The sequence below is a fragment of the Mus pahari genome, chromosome 3, assembly GCF_900095145.1.
Source record: "Mus pahari chromosome 3, PAHARI_EIJ_v1.1, whole genome shotgun sequence".
Lineage (NCBI taxonomy): Eukaryota > Metazoa > Chordata > Mammalia > Rodentia > Muridae > Mus > Mus pahari.
Window position 1 is genome coordinate 118,248,504 of NC_034592.1, and position 18,684 is coordinate 118,267,187.

An 18,684-nucleotide genomic window follows, 5' to 3' on the forward strand; every position below is an offset into this window, starting at 1 on the left:
AGAGAGAGAGAGAGAGAGACAGAAAGAAAGAAAGAAAGAAAGAAAGAAAGAAAGAAAGAAAGAAAGAAAGAAAGAAAGAAAGAAAGAAAGAAAGAAAGAAAGAAAGAAAGGACAATTTCCTTCTTAAAAAATAAATAAAAATAAAAGAAATGTCAGTTATCATAAATTAGCTTTTGGATATTAAAAATACCATAGAAACACAACACTGAAAAAGGATCTGGGAATAGAAGTAAAGAAATAGCTAAGAGTCAAACAAACATGTGAAAACTTGTATGAATATGATGGCTAAAAGGTTTAAATCTGAGAAAACAATGTTCTAGAAAGACAAAAACATCATAAAATACATTTATGAAATTTATCCCAAACAGGCTAATAACTTTCATACCCAACCAGTACCAAAGCAGAGGGTAAAGACAAAATCATTATCAAGAAAAATAATTGTGAAGGTTTCATGAATTGGAGGCAAATATACTGAAAATTTCTAGATAGATAAAAGTGAAATAAACACATAACTGTTTTTTAGATGGTGAATTAGAAAGATTTCAATATTTCCAACAACCATGCTGGAATAAGAAAGACAATGAAAGCAACGTTATAAAAGAAAATTAAAAATTCTACCAAGTGCTCTACCCAGCTAAACTAGGAAGTATGTATGCAAGTGAATATGACCTATTTTCAGACATGCAAAGATCAGAAAATTCAACACCCTTAAATCTTTCCACAGGAAACTACGGACTACAACTGAAACTAAAATGAAAAATACATCCACGAATGAGTAAGCATAGCATGTGAGAATAAGATATCATAGGAATAAGCTAGAAGTAAAAGTAATAAGAATCCATCAGATTCTATTCTAGTAGGTCAGAAGGCTCCCAGAAAGACTTCAAGACATTGCAGCTGAGAGCACTTGCATTTGAACACATTACAATGAGGTTCAGGATACTGGTGGACAGTTTGAAGGTGTCCTAGAGTTATGTGAAAAGAATCTAGTAAATGATAAGTCACCTATTAAACTCAAAGGAAGTTAGAAAGTTAGACATTGTGAGAGATAATTGTTGGGTGAGTACTCGACTTGTCTCTGAATGTATATATTCTGTGTATGTATAGGATACATAGCCATGTGTAATATCAGCTTTCAATACAGTGCCCTCATTTGTGCTGGGGGAGTAGATATAAGAAAGAATGGTGCCCTATTCTTTCATGATGGGAAGTTTAAAAAGAACATAAACAAGAAATTTGTTTTGAGAATTGGAAGTAGACATAGAAGCATCAGTTGAAATTTTAGCAAGTCTTAGGTCCTAATCAATGAGAAATCAGGTTGCTTACTTCTTGTTTCATTGCCCTGAGACAAGTCATTTTTAGAAAGCAGCTTTAGAAATGCTATGAATTGAGAAATCCACTCTTGGCTTCCAGACCATGCTGATGTTCATCATGTTATATCCCCCCATCCCTCCTCATTTGGAATTTCATGTATGCATCAAAAGCAAATTATGCACATGACTTTGTGGTAATCCTTGGAGATTCTCTTCACTATTTACCCTTGGTCTCTCTTCATGTCTTCCTGCCAAGCTCAGTCTACCAGTAATCAAAATTCCAGAGCTAGTCAACAGAATTGTGGCCATGTTTATATGGGCTTTTTGTGTATATGAGTGGTTTTGCCTGTATGTATGTCGGTACACGTCCTTGTCTGGTGCCCGTGAAGGCTAGAAGAAGACACTGGATCCCTTGGAACTGGAGTTACAGATGTTTATGAGTTTTCCTATGGATCTTGGAAATGGAACCTGCAGGAGCAATAGTGCTCTTAACCAGTGCTCTTAGCCTAAATATTTTCAAAGGCAAGGAGCTGGTGGACACATCCCTGGTTTCTGCCAATGCAGGGCACATAGAGGTGGGTTTTTGATAAAAATGTTTATTGAGAACTGCCAGCAAGGAGGACACTAGTTTTCATGTGGACTCAATACATCTTACTCTTCTTGGATCGACTTCAGGTGCAATATCTTTTTCTAGATGCCTGGAACAGAAGAGTCATTCCAGAAAGTTCTACTAGAAATAGTCTGTGTGTGTGCTATTAAGACCCTGATATTGGAGAGTCAGTCAAAAATTTTTTTCCATGCTCCAGAGTTCCTTTCCATGAGCATAAATCCTCTTCCTTTTCCATTGTCCCTCAAGGCCCATGGCATGGGCTCAGACTGTGCCCTTACCCTGGAACTCCTCCAGGGCCTTTCCATATATTATGTGGGTGAACTACACATAGCTGAATGACACACCACTGTATGTCAGTGCACCTCCGGAAGATGTCAGAATGCCACAGATAAATTTTGAGTTTCAGTCTTCCCGGTCCTACAGGAAGCTATCAGAGAGTGACAGCCACCGTCTTCCCAAGGGTAAGAAAGACCCAAATAGAGAGAGAGTGTGGTGCATGTCCATGACCTCAGTGCAAAACCATGTGACTTTTGAGAGTTTATGACAAATATGTTGCTGTATAAAAATGACCAGACATTTAAATGGTCCATGGGGGCCATCATATGGTCAAGTCACTTTCCTCTGGGGTCTCTTTAAAGATGGTTCCTCTTTAGTGAAAATAGGTCTATCCTCCCTTTGCAGAGCCAATTTCTTTTTCCACTGAACACAGCGAACACTGGGTTTCTTCTGAAGCACTTCATAGAACAGTGTTACATTCCATACCCTGAGGAACTATGTTTCCCTACAATGGCTCCAAATGGTGTAATAGTTTGTGTTCTCATAAATACCTTAAGGTATATTATGTGACCCATACGAACAATGGAAAATATACTAGTCTCTATTAAGAAAACATGTCAGAGAATTTATTTTTAGCCTTTGTCTTTACCCTTTAAACTTCATTTCCAGGAGGGAAAAAAAAACTGTATTTACCATCACTCATTGTGGCCTAATGCTTCATATTCCTTCTGATATGGGCAATTTTATTTTAAATCATCTCTAATATAGTAGCCCACTTGAATTTACAGAACTTGAAAGCTGGAAAAACAATCTTAAGGAGGCCTGTGGTTGACAAGTAGGTCCTTGACTTACCTCTGGTAGGAATGTGCACACTGTCTTATGAACTTGTTTAGAAAGACAATGCGTTTCCATTTACTTGGTGGTTTGGTTGGCTTAGGGTGTGTGTGTGTGTGTGTGTGTGTGTGTGTGTGTGTTGTATATTGTGTGTTGCGTGTGTCCATATGTGCTTGTTGGAACATGTAGAGCTCAGAGAACAACTCTGCTTCTACCATGTTTATCATGGGAATCAGACTCATCTCAGGCATTAAAGCAAGCACCTTTACCCTCTCAGTCATTTCACAAGCTCCTGCTTTGTTTTGTTTTACATTTTTTGGGGGGACTGAACTCATGGCCTCCTACCTCCTACCTGTTAGGCAAATGTACCCCCACTGAATATCTAGCTCCTTCCTACATCAGTTTTCAATGTTTTCCACCTCCTGTGTTCCTCTGTGGACTATGAAAATAAATAGAAATCTTTCAGAAACAATAAAATAGTTTTTTTTTTTAATGCTGATGGTTTTAAGTCAATGATGGCAGCATTCTTCCTCTGTAGGTTACATGGAAGCAAAGAAAATCTAAGAGTTTGTTCTCTGCCCCCACACTGTGACCAGTCGAAGGCATTTTCCACACATTGTACAAAGTACGAAATATGTTTCGAAATTGAACTCCTGACCCTTTAAGTGACACACCTTCTATATTATGTATTGACTAATCCTAATTTTCACAGTGGCATCTCGTGACTGTGCCAAACCTCTGCCCATTCACTTGCATCAAGAATCTTCCTATTATTAGCACATGAAGTTCTGGAGTGGAAGGTATCTGATCACTCATGTTCTTCAGCATGTTTTGTCTGGCCATTCTGCAAACCTACACATTGTTGTTACTCAAATTTAGACAAGTATAATCCAGCAAGATTCCTCAGTAGGTAAGGTCATTCTCCCACTGCAAGCCTGTCTTTTTCAGTATGATTCTGAGAACCCTCCGTGGAAGAAGAGAACTAAATCCTGGCACACACATGCCCACACCTGCATTCATATGTATGCACACTCACTAATAATAAGTAAAAATTTTAAAATAAAATTAGGAAATGCCCTTCCCTGGGGTTTTTTTGTTTAACATAAGTAATCTTCAGAACCACCAAGTCATCGAAACTCCTAAATTGTTTTCTGACTGTGACCTGTCTTTAATATTATGCGAAGAGTCTGCCATCATAGCTCAGTGTTTCAGCGCCTGTATGTAATGTTCATAATGAGTGAGGCCCTTGATTCAATGTTCAGCACCAAAAGGGGGGGGAGAAGCAAATTAAAATATTAGATGTCTATGAAACAATAAAGGTAAAAGATTATCTAAAAGTCATATATGTAGATTCTTAACTAGATTTTTATTTAAATTAGCAATTTTGCCTATGTCTCTGTTTAATTTTGGTATTTGGCTTGGTTTTTATTGACAAAGACACTAGGCATATAGCCCAGTGGTAGAATACTTGCTTAGCATGTGTAAGACACTATATTCAATTCTTAGCATGAAAACTTATAAAAAGTAAAGAGGCATATTTGCCTATTTTGATTATTAAGTTTTTAATTAAAATTTCAAAAGATTTGTCAGAGCTGGAGATGGGGGCTTTGTATCCTCTAGGCCTGGGTCGTAGTATAACCATAGACTGAGCTGACTGCGACCCATCAAACCACTGCCCAGGATTGGTTGCTTTCTACCTTCCAGCTCCCAGAGCACATTAGTCTTTATTCTGGGTCATATCCTGAAGACATCTTTTTTCCAGGCCATAGGAGGGACTGGAATTAGCCCTTTAACATTCCAGAGGCCCTCATAAAAGTAGACAGGTACCCAGCAAAAAAAAAAGGCCGGGCGTGGTGGTACATGCCTTTAATCCCAGCACTTGGGAGGCAGAGGCAGGTGAATTTCTGAGTTCAAGGCCAGTCTGGTCTACAAAGTGAGTTCCAGGACAGCCAGAGCTACACAGAGAAACCCTGTCTCGAACCCCCCCCCCCAAAAAAGAAATAGATAGATAGATAGATAGATAGATAGATAGATAGATAGATAGATAGATAGACAGACAGACAGACAGAGTTAGTGGTTCATATTCTCTTAAATGTGGTTTTTTTTCATGTTCCTGACCTTATTAATGAAAGAATGAAATTTTGTAAATTACCCATTGATCTGAATTATAATAATTTCATCGGAAGATGACATTTGTACATTATGTAGCCTTCATTTTGTGTTCTGTATTCAATATAGACAACAAAATTATTCACAAAAAAGTTCCAAAGTCTCAAGTTAATCACAGAGTTCAGTCTCAACACAGGCTCCCTTAATGTAGCATCAGTGCATAGGTTGAGAGGCTGACCTTACATTTGCCTGGGAAGATGGCTCAAAGGTGACATCCTGCACATACTGCATTTGTGGAGGACTGGAGTTTGGTTCTGAGCCCCACACTGAGTAGCTCACAGTCACCTGTAAGTCTATCTCTAGGGGTCTCTTATACTTCTACCTCTGTCAGCACTACCTCATGCGTATACACCCACATGGAAACATAAAATTTAATAAATTGTTCTTTTGAAAACTAATATGCCACCTCTAACGTAGTGATATATATATATATATATATATATATATATATATATATATATATATATACTTTATCTATGCTGCTTTTGTTTTGTTGTCACACCATCCTCTATTGGTGCATTTCATATTCCATTAAAAGGAATGTACACACAAGCTTCCACTAACCTGGGAACTACAGTAAATACCTACTTCCCAGCATTCACACCCACCCAGAAGTTATATTACCATACTTTCCTAGCATGGAGTTAATTTACTGGACCCTAATGGATGGTCCTAATGAGAGGAAGAGTCTTACAAACTTGCTGTTTGCATGGGATAAAAAAAACCAAACACTATTGTCCTGGGTTACCCTCTACTTTCAGAGCAATTTCTTTTCTAATTTGAATGACTCTAATCACATAAAAGAACCTGACCCGGTGCCGAGCATCACGGAAGACCCCAGGGATGGCAGAGCTGGACCTGTATGCACTGTTGTACCAGTGCCTGTTCAAGGGATGAAGAGGTGGGCTCTTGCCAGAATGTGAGCTCTGTGAAGGCAGGCTATTCTGTCTGCATTTCCTGGGCTTTATCTGGCTGTGTACATAGCACACGCTGAATAAATTGTTAAATAAATGGAAGGTGAAGAGAGAGGAAGGAAGGAAAAAAGGAAGAGAAGGATGAAGACCAGATAAATTAATATTTAGCAAGCCACAATAATCACAGAAAACTGAATGATGGGGGGGGGGAATAAATCTTTTCAGAAATTTGGCCTTAAGAGTTCTACCAAAAAATATTTTTGAACCATCTACTGAAATAGCTTTGGCACTAAGCTAACTGGTTTACCTACAAAATTTGTGATCAGTTGAAGGGATGTTTTTGTCTTTCTGATGGACATGTGACCAGGATGGTTGCTGTGTTAAGTGATGGGTATTTGAATGTATAGATGACAGTGCTTGTTGAAAACTGTCACACACAAGCATAGCCTGCAGGCGAGTCGCTGCTGTAGGTCACAAAAGTGTCAGTTAAAGCCTTTATAGCATCTTTTTCATCTCCAATTAAAAGGCCTCTTGCTACTTCTCCTTGTTATCTTACAAAAAAAAAAAAAAAAAAAAAAAAAAAACCAAAACCAAAACCAAAAAAATGATCAAGACCCACAGTGGAGTACAGTTTTAGCAGTTTGTGATACAAATACTTGTTTCTATTCAAACATTTGCTTAGATATTTCTTTCTGCTCTGGCAAAGTAATTTAGCACTGGTACTTGATGAGGAAGCCCAGTGACTTGTGTTCAACCCCTGGAATTCATGTAAAGGTAGGGAAAAAAAAAAAAAACTACTCCGCAGAGCTATTGAATCAGACCCACATGTTCCGTCCAACCCCCTGCACCATGCATGCACACAGACAATAGTGATGATGGCAATAATAAATAAAAATGAAAAAAAAACATGATTCTTTCATAGAATAGACAGTCTCTTTAGAGAGCCAATAGTCAAGCTTCATTCATTCATTCATTCATTCCTGAATAATACTAACATTGATTTAAGGATAATATTCCCAGGATTTTGTATCAGTTATCTTGAAAAATATATTAGGTGTGAAAAAATTTACTGAGGTAAAATGTTATGGTTAATTCTGCTGTTTATAAATGGCATAACACTTCATCTAAAACCTTAATGACATGTATATTCTAAATCAATAAATCCTGCCAGTGCAGCTAGCAAAAGGAATTAAGTATGTGTATAAATATTTAACTGCCGTAGCATTCAATACAATGTCATTTATACTTAAAAATATTTGAAACAGATTTTATAACTGATAATAATAGATTATTGCTTAATCTTATATTTTTATGTTTTATTATATATAAAATATAAGTAGGTGTATATTTAGGAGTTCAAGTTAAGCACTTAAAGAATTTTGTCATAAAAATATTTATAACATATTGTGCATTTAATTCAGAAGAAATTACTGAACTATGTCAGATATGTACGCATATATTTGCATCCTATTAAAATGCACACATGTGTATGCTCATGTGCATGCATGCAAACACACACACACACACACACACATGTATATGCACACCTACCTTTTTGATGACACACAGCAAAGCTTCCAAAGTCTGTTCTTCTAAAGGAACAATTGCATGTTTAGAATAGTATCTGTTTTCTCTCTGCTTATCTCAATGGCTAAATTCCTTCTATGAAGATAAAGCACTTTTAAGTGACCCAGAACTGTTCCAACAAGACATTATGATATGCTACCCTAACCTTTACCAACACCATCCTCATTTCCCATTCATTGGCTGTTATTTTGAAGCCTGGACTGTTAAAGTTGAGGAAACATGCTGTGGTTAGGACTCTGCATGCCTGCGGCTGCTGAGGCGAAGACTAGGGATTATCTCGGTTCTTGGAATGTGGCTTCAGATCATATTCTCTAAATATGTACAATTTCTATCTTTGAATTTTCTATCTGTAATGCCGAAATAAAAAAAAAAAAAAAGATCTCAATATTTAGCAGTAGCTACTTCAGAATGTTATAAGGAAAGGCAGGTCTCTGGGTTGAATCATAGGGTGAAAGTCAGATTTTTTTCTCTTTGGAGTAAATTTGTAAATACAAACCCGGAGCTCTCACCTTCCCTTCCATATGCTTTCAGTTTTTTATGTATAGCACAAGTCCTGTGTTGTTAGCTTCATTTTGTCTAAGGGGAAAATTATTTGAGTACTTTTAATTTAAAGTTAAATAATTATTCATTATTTTATTATAAAAATAAAAGCAATTTATAGTCTTAATGGAAAATTTGGAAAGCCATCTCAAGGTGATTTACCCAGAGTTAACACTTCTTTTTTAATTTATGAGCTTGATGTTCACTCTTATTTTTAAAAGGAGAAAGTCTGTGTTTAAATCATCTGAGAAGTCAAGAAAGCATCAGAATTACCTCGCCTTAATTCTGGTAGGAATAGTGGCAATACATGGCATGATCTTAGACAAGTGTGAGTCCATATTAAGACAAAACTATGTCCTCTGTCTTCTCCTTGGACCCTGCAGAGAGGGTTTTGTTTGTTCGGATGGATCAGTGCAGGCTGACCCCACCCATAACCTCCGGCTGAGCCTCTCACATGCCTCGAAATCCATTTTCTCCAGGGCAGATGTCAGTGGATGGATTCATGCGCTACCTGAGCGGAGAAGAAAATGGAGTCGTTTCACCTGAGAAACTGGATTTGAACGAAGACATGTCTCAGCCCCTGTCACACTATTTCATCAATTCCTCGCACAACACCTACCTCACAGGTATGATGCAATTTCTGTTATTCGGTAGATCCCACCAGGTTTTACTTTCTTGTGTTTGCTGTTGGAAAGTGAATGTTTCTTTTGTCCTGAGTGTGGTCTCTGGGGACTTGGGTTGCCTTGGTGACCTCTCTGGGTAGAAGCCATCCTGTGTGTATTTGTGAAGTTGTACCATCCCCTCTGTACAGTTTGTGTTGTTTTCAAGTCTCCTAGACTGTAGTGGCATCTGATGTTTTCTCACCCATGGAATTTTGTGGAATAGGATTAAGTGTACAGTGAACTAACAGGCATTTCCAAAGGGAATACGGTTCAAGTTCCTGTTAATGGGCAGGAAGCCTTGTCCTATACCCAACACCACAAAAAAGAGCAAAGCCACTGGCAATCCTAGCTAGTTCTCTGTGCTGTATTAATCTCTAATGGCTCTGAGACCCCTCAGAAACTTCGGTGAAGCAAATGATTTTTCATGCAATGTGAAACAAGGCTTTGGATAAACAAACAGACATTTTCTAAATGACAGATTTAGTAGCAAATATATAATAAAGTAAGAGAAAACAATGTCTTACATTGATCTGAAAGTGAACATTGGCAAGGTTTTTTGGTAAATCATCAGAAAGAAACAAGTTTTTATCTCTAATCACAAGCTTTAAGATGTCCTTGGAGAAAAGCAGCTGCAGGTTTAAAAAAGAAAAGAAAAGCTTTGAAAAACAAGCATAGTACTGTTTCCCTGCTTTGTAATTCTAACAGATGTAAGACAACTGAAGGCTGGAGTGTTCTGTGGTGTCTGAGGGAGGCAGATGGGCCTCATACCTTCAAGGCTGTGTAGACACGCTAGTGGAGCTGGTCTGAGCATAGTCAGCTTGTGCAGCAGGCTGGACTCACACTGATACACATAAAGAGATTCAAGTACTGGATAGACATATGGCATGTAAGAAAATGTCAATCTACTGATGAGTGACAGGTCAGAAGTCATTTCTCTAGACTTCCCTAATATATCCTTTGCTCCCATGTCAAGTACATATGTGTTGTTTCTACACTAAGTGAGAAACAGGCTTGAGCCGCGGTAGCATCCTAACCTTGAGAGAGCCAGAATCGACTATCTCAGGGTAATCTCCACCGTCTGAAACCATCTAGTCAGTGAAAAAGTGTATGAATTCTACAGCACCGCAGTTTAGAGAGGCTTGTGACAATCACACAGCTTGCATGCCATTTGTGACCCATTTTTTTACTACTGGTAGTATCTACTAAGAAAAACTAATATCCACAAAATTAATTTTTGCTTGGCTCATCCTAAGCCTTATTCTAGTCACTCACGGCCACACAGCAAACCAATACAATGCAATGGTATAAAATAATTCCCGTACTGTGTCAGGAATTTGAACAGTGAAGGAGGGCACAGCACATCTATGTTCCTAGGGTGTCTTAGATTTCTCCTGGGAATAGTATCAGGCTGCGGGAGATGACATAAACCACTTCTGTGATGGAACCTTCTGTTACTATCTCCTACATGTCTGCCAGTTCAACTGAAATGACTCAGAACTATGAACCTGTTGTCTGAAAGAGGTGTCACTGCATAGCTGGGGTTTCCCTGTAGCATGACAACCCCGGGAAGGTAGCCTTGCTACATGGACTCCGCGCTGCCAGAACAAACACCCAAAATCAGGAGAAAGTTTACCTATCTTTTGCAACTTGCCTTCTAAAACTCAGTGGGATCTATTATTTCCACCATTTGTTGGAAGTCATGAGTCCACCTGGGTCCATAGAGAGGGGATGTAGCTAAGCCCTCAGTGGGAAAATCTGAAAGAGTTAAGACCTGCTTTAAGACCACTGTAGGCCTCATAAATTTAAGAATGGGATGTGCATAGACAGATAGATCTTTACAATTCCAAGGTCAGCCTGGGTCTATATAGCAAAATCCAGGACAACCAGGGCTGCATAGTGAGACCTTATCTAAAAACAAACAAACAAACAAAAACAATTAAAAACACAAAATCATAAAAAAGAGAAGAAAACAGTGTCTACTCCACCACCTTCCTCAGACTCAGCTCATTAACTCTACTACTACCAGTACTACAAACAAGCAAACAAACAAACACCACACACACTCAACCATGTCTATCACCTTTTATAAAGGATTTTCCCCTTCTAAATGGGTTCTCAACTTTGTTTGGTACTACTGACCTATTTGTAAACTTGGAGAAGATTATGGACCCTTCTCAGAATGTAAATATATGAAATAAAATATCTAGCATTAAAAAGAAAATAAAATTCATTGATACTATAATAAGCATTAAAATAATTTATACTAAAGACACTTATATTTTAGTTAGCAAATTTTAAATGCATATAACCACTGTGTTTTTTTAATGTGCAACAATTGGAATAAATTGTTAAATAGCTGTGATTTCTGTTAGTAACAAAGTCACAGATTTTGCCAGCACAACTGTGACTTGTTACCTATATTTACAGCTGGAAAGAAGGTCACCATTTGTGTGGATGCCTTTTTTTTTAACACAAGTTCAAGGAAGTGTATCAAATGCCAAATTAAAAATACAGTTGTGGGGCTGGTGAGATGGCTCAGTGGGTAAGAGCACCCGACTGCTCTTCCAAAGGTCCGGAGTTCAAATCCCAGCAACCACCTGGTGGCTCACAACCATCTGTAACAAGATCTGATGCCCTCTTCTGGAGTATCTGAAGACAGCTACAGTGTACTTACATATAATAAATAAATAAATCTTATAAATAAATAAAAAAATAAAAATAAAAATACAGTGGTAGTTTTCCCGGGTTTAGTTGTACCTGCCTCTAATCCTACCTAGCACTTGAGAGACAAAGGCAGGCAGAAGTTCCAGACCAGCCTAGATTTTTACTGAGTTCCAGGTTAGCCAGCCCTATGTGGTGACTGAAACCTGTCTCCAAAGTGAAGAGGGAGAGAAAAGAAAAATTAAACTTTTAAAACTTAATCCAAGGAATTGTAACTTGAAAAGATACTGCTTATAACAAAGTCTTGTTTTTATCACATACTTTAAAAAAAGAAAATGTGTCTAAATGTTTTACACATGGAACTTTCAATACTGCGTGATATAATGGTAATTCTTGCGTATCCAAACAATGTCGCCAGCATTTGCATCTCTGTTTTTGCTTCCTGTGTGTCTGCAATGGCACAGTGATTAGGTGTCAATACTAATTGGATATGCATCCTCTCTTCTGCCATCCTGGAGTGTATCACTCCGTATCCTTCTGCAGGTTACGTGGATGTGTGGCCCTCCTTTGATGATTTGTTCTTTCACCCACAGCCATTCCCCTCTGACGCTCTGTTGTCCCTTTTAGGGAGCTTGTTGATAGGACTTGTGATCTTTAAAGATGCCTTGCCTTTAAGACTTACCTGTCATCAGGCCAAATCAGACTCCATCTCCCTCACACACACCCCCATGCTGCCCCCTAACCCACACCTTTACACACATACATACATGCAAGCACATGCACAGACTCACACAATGAGCCCTGGTCCCTTTTTCCTGGGGAAAAAAGTACTTTGATAGCAATGTGGCCGCTGTACTATGAAGCATCATTTCCAAATGATTTTTGTGACAAGTTCTACCCAAATCTAGAAAAGAAACTTTTTATTTGCTACTTCTTAGGGTATGCTTCACAAAGATATTTCCACTTCTAACTACCAACATAAAGTTTTGATTCTATAGCTGAGCATCCATCAGTAATTTTAGTATGCCACTAATTACATATAGTTACTGACAACCCTAATAATATGCAATTGCTGATGATATCACAATAATAATTATAGGAAAATTATTCAATATTGAAACACACAGTAGTATAGTTCAAAATATCCTCCATGCTTTCTTTTTATAAATGCATTTCAGCAAAGTCTCTTTTACACGAGTTAATTTCTTGGCTTTCACATACATCTTCCTCCCTCTGCATAACTCTGTAACCTGACCACAGAAGCTGAGCTCTGGTATGCCGGGCGGGTGCACAGGTTTCAGTGAAATCAGAAGATGGAACTACTTTTTTGTCTAGTTATATCTTTTTTGGGAGTGTGCCTATAGAAACCCAACTCAGCATACAAGAGACCTTTTTGGACCTCTATGTGTCCTGAGGCACCATAGAGTAGCCAGGATCTGAACTGTCTCGCTAAAGCAAACTTGGTGTCTAAACACAATGGAGTACCTTCGACTGTAAAGAAGAACAGAATATTGTTTTTCTCAGGAAAATGAACGAAACCAGAGATTACCATGTATGATCTGTGAAACCTGTACATTAAAAGTGCACACTCAAAGCCAGATGCGGCACTACTCTGGGATCTGAAAGGGGACTAGGAGGAAGGAGAAAGACAAAAGGACAAGAGAGGGTGAATGGGACAATGAAGATCAAAGTATAACTATGACAACCATGCACGAAATTGTCATAATGAAGCCCATCATTTTGTGCAGTGATTGTACGTTAACAAAAACTATAAGGAGAAATTGCACATTAAGGGCTAACAGTTCTGAGAAGTTATAATCTTTAGCTATTAAGAAATAGAGGGACTCACCTATTCCCTTGTTTTACTAGGCATGCAACCTGGAGCAGCTCATGCTATTCAAATGCTCTACCACTGAGTGACACCCTCCCCCCCATCCCTTCGATTATTTTCTGAAAAAAGAGTTCAAACCAGCCTCTTGCCGGTTAGATGCTAATTTACATAACATGGTTTCTGATTAATTCCGACTCATTATTTGATTCTAGCAACATCAGCTGCTGCTAGCTTCTGTCATGGACTTGAAGAGTCTACTTGTTGTTTTTCTTGCTCTGTCTTTTCAGCTATTATCATGCCGTGGTCTGCATTGCACAGATCTGAATTAGATCAAAGACATTCTCACCACATTACACTTTTCAAGTTTAAGACACAGTATTCTCTCTCCAGTGGGAGAATTGAGGAGAATAAAATATAAGCAGGAAGTGGGGGAAGAAGGGAGGAAAGAAAGAAGAGAGGGAAAAAGAGAGGGAGAGAGCGAAGGAGGGAGAGAGGAAACAGTTTCCATAGGCTTTCAGGATTTTGCCTGAAAAGCCCTTTTTTGATGTATGGTTCAAAAATATGCCTTTGTTTCATGTACTAGTAGGAGGGCTGCTGCTTTAATTACATACAAAATGAATACGACATTCCTATTTCCCAGAGGGCTTTGAAAAAAATGTGAACATCTCTGTTATAAAAATTCAAACACCCTCAAATGAGTTAAACATGCTGTACATATATATATATATATAAATTTGAAAACCAATAGCTAAGAAATAAGCTAGATTTTCACCTAAGATTCCAGGCTCCTCGCCTGTCTGTTGTTGTCTTGGATTCTTTCAGGTGCATACCCATTCTTCATCTCCACTCCCAGAACAAATAGAAACTTTACATGAATCTTATTTCTTCCTAGTGGTATGCTTGTGGTAGCACAAGGAGGGTTCCTGATCACATGAGCCTAAGCAAGGCTGGGCACAAGCAGAGGGTGGCACTGGTAGGTCTGTGATCTTACTCTAAGTAAGACATAATGACCCAGGTAAACCGAAGCTACCCTGTCGCCACTCCACCTTTCTTGGAGCAATTTTGGAACTTAAATTTCTGAGCCACCGAATCCAGTCCAAGCAAGAAGACTTTCAAGCTGTGGATTGTTTTCTTCTGAACCTTCAAAGGGACTGTAAAAATTCAATATACACTGCATGAGAAATTAATCAGTTTGGCAAACTCTGACCATGATTTCCTCTCTCCCTCTTACTTCATCTCAGTAAACATGAAGATGGACCCAAAAGAAAAAATATATTACATTGATAAAATACCATGGATAGAATGATCTGGCTATTAATTACAGTGGTCACTTTTGAGAGTTATGGATGGCCTTGGCAGTGAACCTATAGTGAGTGTGTTTTAAGTTATTGCTTCCCTCTAAGGAGTCAATCCCAATGACTCAAGGAGGCAAAAAAAAAAAAAAAGACAAAAACCAGAAAATAAACTAACAAATACCCTAATAATAATGTAAAAGCCTTTCCCAGAGCAGAAGTCTATGTAGTCATTTCAACATACACCTTAGCTGGCTCATAAAATTCGCCAATATCCAAGAATTTGGAAGATTATGGTTCTGTATAGAGGCAACTATATTCTGCATCATTGCCTAATTTATAGTATCCGTATTCCACTTAGAACAAAATGCAGGAGTTGAGAATTAATGATGAAAAATATTGGATTTACTTACCTCAATAATCTGATAAATTAAATTATCTCATTGCAGCTCTCAAATGATCATTCTCCTCTTCCCCCATATACTTTCTTGGCTGCAGAAAAAGCCTAGCTGTACTTTGTAGCCCAATCATTATTCACTCAAGACATAAATCCACCCACTCCCTTCTTTCATCCTTCTCCCTCTCTCTAGACTGTAGCATCTGCAAGCTTTTATCATTTTTTTTAATTACACACAGACCTAAGAAAATTGAGTGGTGGAATAAGCTTAGGAAATAAACAAGTTCTGCTTGAGTTTACCTTTAAATGGCACTCTTACGTTGGCTGCTTTATAAAATGAAGATAAATTAAAAGAGTCAGGGTTCCTGTGGCGGAACATGATTGGATATGATTGGATACTATCTAGATGACTTACAGAATGAGGAATTTATACTGCACACAGCAGAACATCAGCAGCTGAGGCTTGGCTCAATGGAAAAATTCATGGATGTCATCAATTACTTCCTGTTTTTCGGGTCTCTTATGATTTCAGATTGACTGTGCACCCTAAGCATGGGATTTCTATGACTGATATCTACACCTACCGCTGTGAAAGTCCCTGACTTAGGGCCCTTTGTAAGAGTGTTTAGAGGACACCCCAACCCACTCTCCCATTCCATCCAGTAGTCTTTCCATTATTCCTATCATGTATCACCAAGTTACACCATACACCAGAAGTCATGCTCATCCCCTGGGAATGGAATTTTGCCTTGACAGAATGAGAAGACTCTAAATTTCTTTTCTATGGCTGAAAGTGGGCCCTAAAGCCTATTATAACCTAAATAATGTTCTGTAGGCAAGGAGATACATAAGAAAGAGAACAAGAGAGTAAGATTGTGAGGAGAATTCAAACTCTCTGCTAAACAAGGAACCATCATAATTCATATTCCCCCCCTACAAGATAATAAGGTTAGGGGTGTGCCTTATTTTTGCATTCCCAGTAACCAGAGCCTCCCACAGAGAGCATGTTTGGGAATATACACAGAGCTGATGATATGTCTCAACAGAAAGGCTTAAGGCTAAAATAGATTTTCTCAGGAGAGGGAATCTTCCATACCGTCTTGATCAGTCCTTTAATATCACTTGAATCTACAATCAAGAGAGCTTTGTATTCCTAGTGGGAAAACAGCCATTGAATTCATTATATTCTTGATAACCTGAACTTCTCCCATACATGCAGCTGTGAGGTCATATGCCCTGACAGAGTGTCAAAAAAACTGTGCCCATCTCCGTTTATTGAAGGTGACAATGTTTACAGAAGGAGACCACTGAGTTAACAAGCACATCACATTCTAGAAGCATCTTCCTTGGAGTTGAAGGGAAACATCAGATAACGATAAACATGAAGATAGACAGCTATTTGCCATGCTTTAAATCCTGAGGAATTTCTTAGAAGGCTGTGTTTCCAGTTTCAGGTCTTTTCTATCTGCAGATGCCTTTGTAATCAGAGTCCAAGTCCCAGGGGCTTTAACCAGCACTGCCACAAGTACCAAAGGCAAAGAAGCCACTGCAGAGTGAGTTGAGGCATCGGTATAACTCCATCTGGGAAGGAACTGCAGCTTAGAGTCCAATCACAAAGTCAGAGGGAATTGCAGAAAAGTGTTCATGGTCAGACAGAGATGAGTTCAAGGAATAGTTCCAGAAGTACCAAGGTTTGAATGGCTCAGGATATATCAGTAGTACTTAGCCATAGTCATATGGAAGTGTAGTGGGAGTATATAGTTTATGAAGAGAAGTAAAGAATTTCAGGGTTGAAAATAAAGTAAACCAGAGAAAAAAGAGAAGAATGGAAATTATACCATATCCAGGGAACATAATAGGAATTCCAGTTCCAAGTAATGGGACAATTAGGGATATGGGTTTTCTCTGTACCTTCTTTGAAGCCTTCCATTTCTCATTTTAAAAAAATACAATGCTCATTTTAAGAATTAGCAAGAAATTTACTTTGGACGACTTCTGCAGGCTGTAGGTGATAATGGCAAACCCAAGCAGTCTTTAATATTTCTAGATTATTTTTCATCTCACAAACCCCACACCAAGAAAGTGCATTCAATTTCTTCTAATTGTTCTTTGAATGACAAATGCATTGACAAGCCAGTTCACAGAAATGGTGTTTAGATGTACCTTGAATCATTTATGACAGAGTACCCCAGTTTTACTTAGGTTACTGTCGACATAAAATCATGTCTCTGTTTTGAAGGAGACAAGAAAAGTTTGTTGTGAGCCAGGTATAGTAAGCCTCCCCCAGGGACAGAGACCCTGAATTATTGGTTCACTATAGAAGTGGTTGTATAAGCTTTTGTAGCCACCAAACAAAAGGGAAGTTAATCAGTACATGTCCCAAGTACGAGAAAGTTGATGGGAGCCTAATGGGGCAGACTGAAGTAAGGGAGCAATTTCTGCTGTGGGCTCCTATGTTATCTTATGGAATGCTTCTCACTGGCGGTAGTGAAGGTTGGAGGTCTACTGTGTGGCTGGAGATACTGGTATCAAATAGTCACAGCTTGTGAGATCTGATGGAGAAGAAGAGGTAACTCTAACTGGCCTATGACTCTAAGGAGCTGAGGCAGAAAGCTTGAATTCAGGGCGATTGTGATTGTCATCCACACCACACATACACATCCATACACAAAGTAAAGGTATTTGGCTACCAAAGGACCTAAGATAGCCCTGGATAATTTTGTCTTTGGCCTCATAACAATCCATCTCTCCACAACCATGACATGTATAGTCTGTCAAAACCAAGCACTCTGCAGTATGTGATGGTTCCAGGAACTTAGGTGTACTCCACACCTAGTGTGTCAAGTGTTCTCAAGAAAATTAAGGGTCCCTTCTCAGGCTTCTTGGTCATGTTAATAACAGAATGGACTCAGAAGAAAGCTTGAGGACAAATTTATTAGAGTTTAAAGCAACAATAACTCAGAGGGATTACGAGCTGTAAATCTCATCAGCTGCCCTCAAGAAAAGAGATGAAGAGGTAGAAAGAATATATTTGATATTTGTCAGAAACCATATTGGGGTAGATGGTAGGGATGGTATAACTTTTATAACAAAAGGTTGCGAAAGCTCGGAGTGCCCTGGGGAACTTGTCCAGGTTTTGTCAACTGAGATAACAAGAAGATAATGAAAGGGTTACACATCAGAAAATTAGGCAGCTTAACAAAGTATTGACTATGTAAACAGAAAGCACACTATATGCCAGCATCAGTTTCATTAGTAATATATCTTTCATATCCCTCACACAGCTGGCTAAGTTTCCTGTGGCTGTAATAAAATAATAAAATACTCTGGCAAAAGCAACTTAAAGGAGCAAGAGTTTATCCTGAGGCACAGATCAAGGGTAGAAGTCAGAGTTGTGGGACCTTGAGGCAGCTGGTCACATGGCAACCACAATCAGAATAGAAAGATAAATGGAGAGTGTTGCTCAGCTCCAGTTTTCCCCATCCCACTCTAGGGATGATGCTGTGTTACTCAGAATTCTCTAGAGTCTACAATAATAGAACTTATAGATCACAGACACAGAGAGAGAGAGAGAAAGAGAGAGAGAGAGAGAGAGAGA

The 18,684-nt window shown here is 38.6% G+C and overlaps 1 protein-coding gene across 4 annotated transcripts in view; it reads left to right on the forward strand.

Moving 5' to 3' along the window:
- Plcb1 (phospholipase C beta 1) overlaps positions 1–18,684 on the forward strand; it is a 671,407-nt gene that overhangs the window by 489,328 nt on the left and 163,395 nt on the right. For all 4 annotated transcript variants that reach the window (XM_021195155.2, XM_021195153.2, XM_029535965.1 and 1 more), the window contains one exon: positions 8,723–8,869. In XM_021195155.2, coding sequence (XP_021050814.1) covers positions 8,723–8,869 — 147 coding nt within the window. The remainder of the gene's footprint in view (positions 1–8,722; positions 8,870–18,684) is intronic.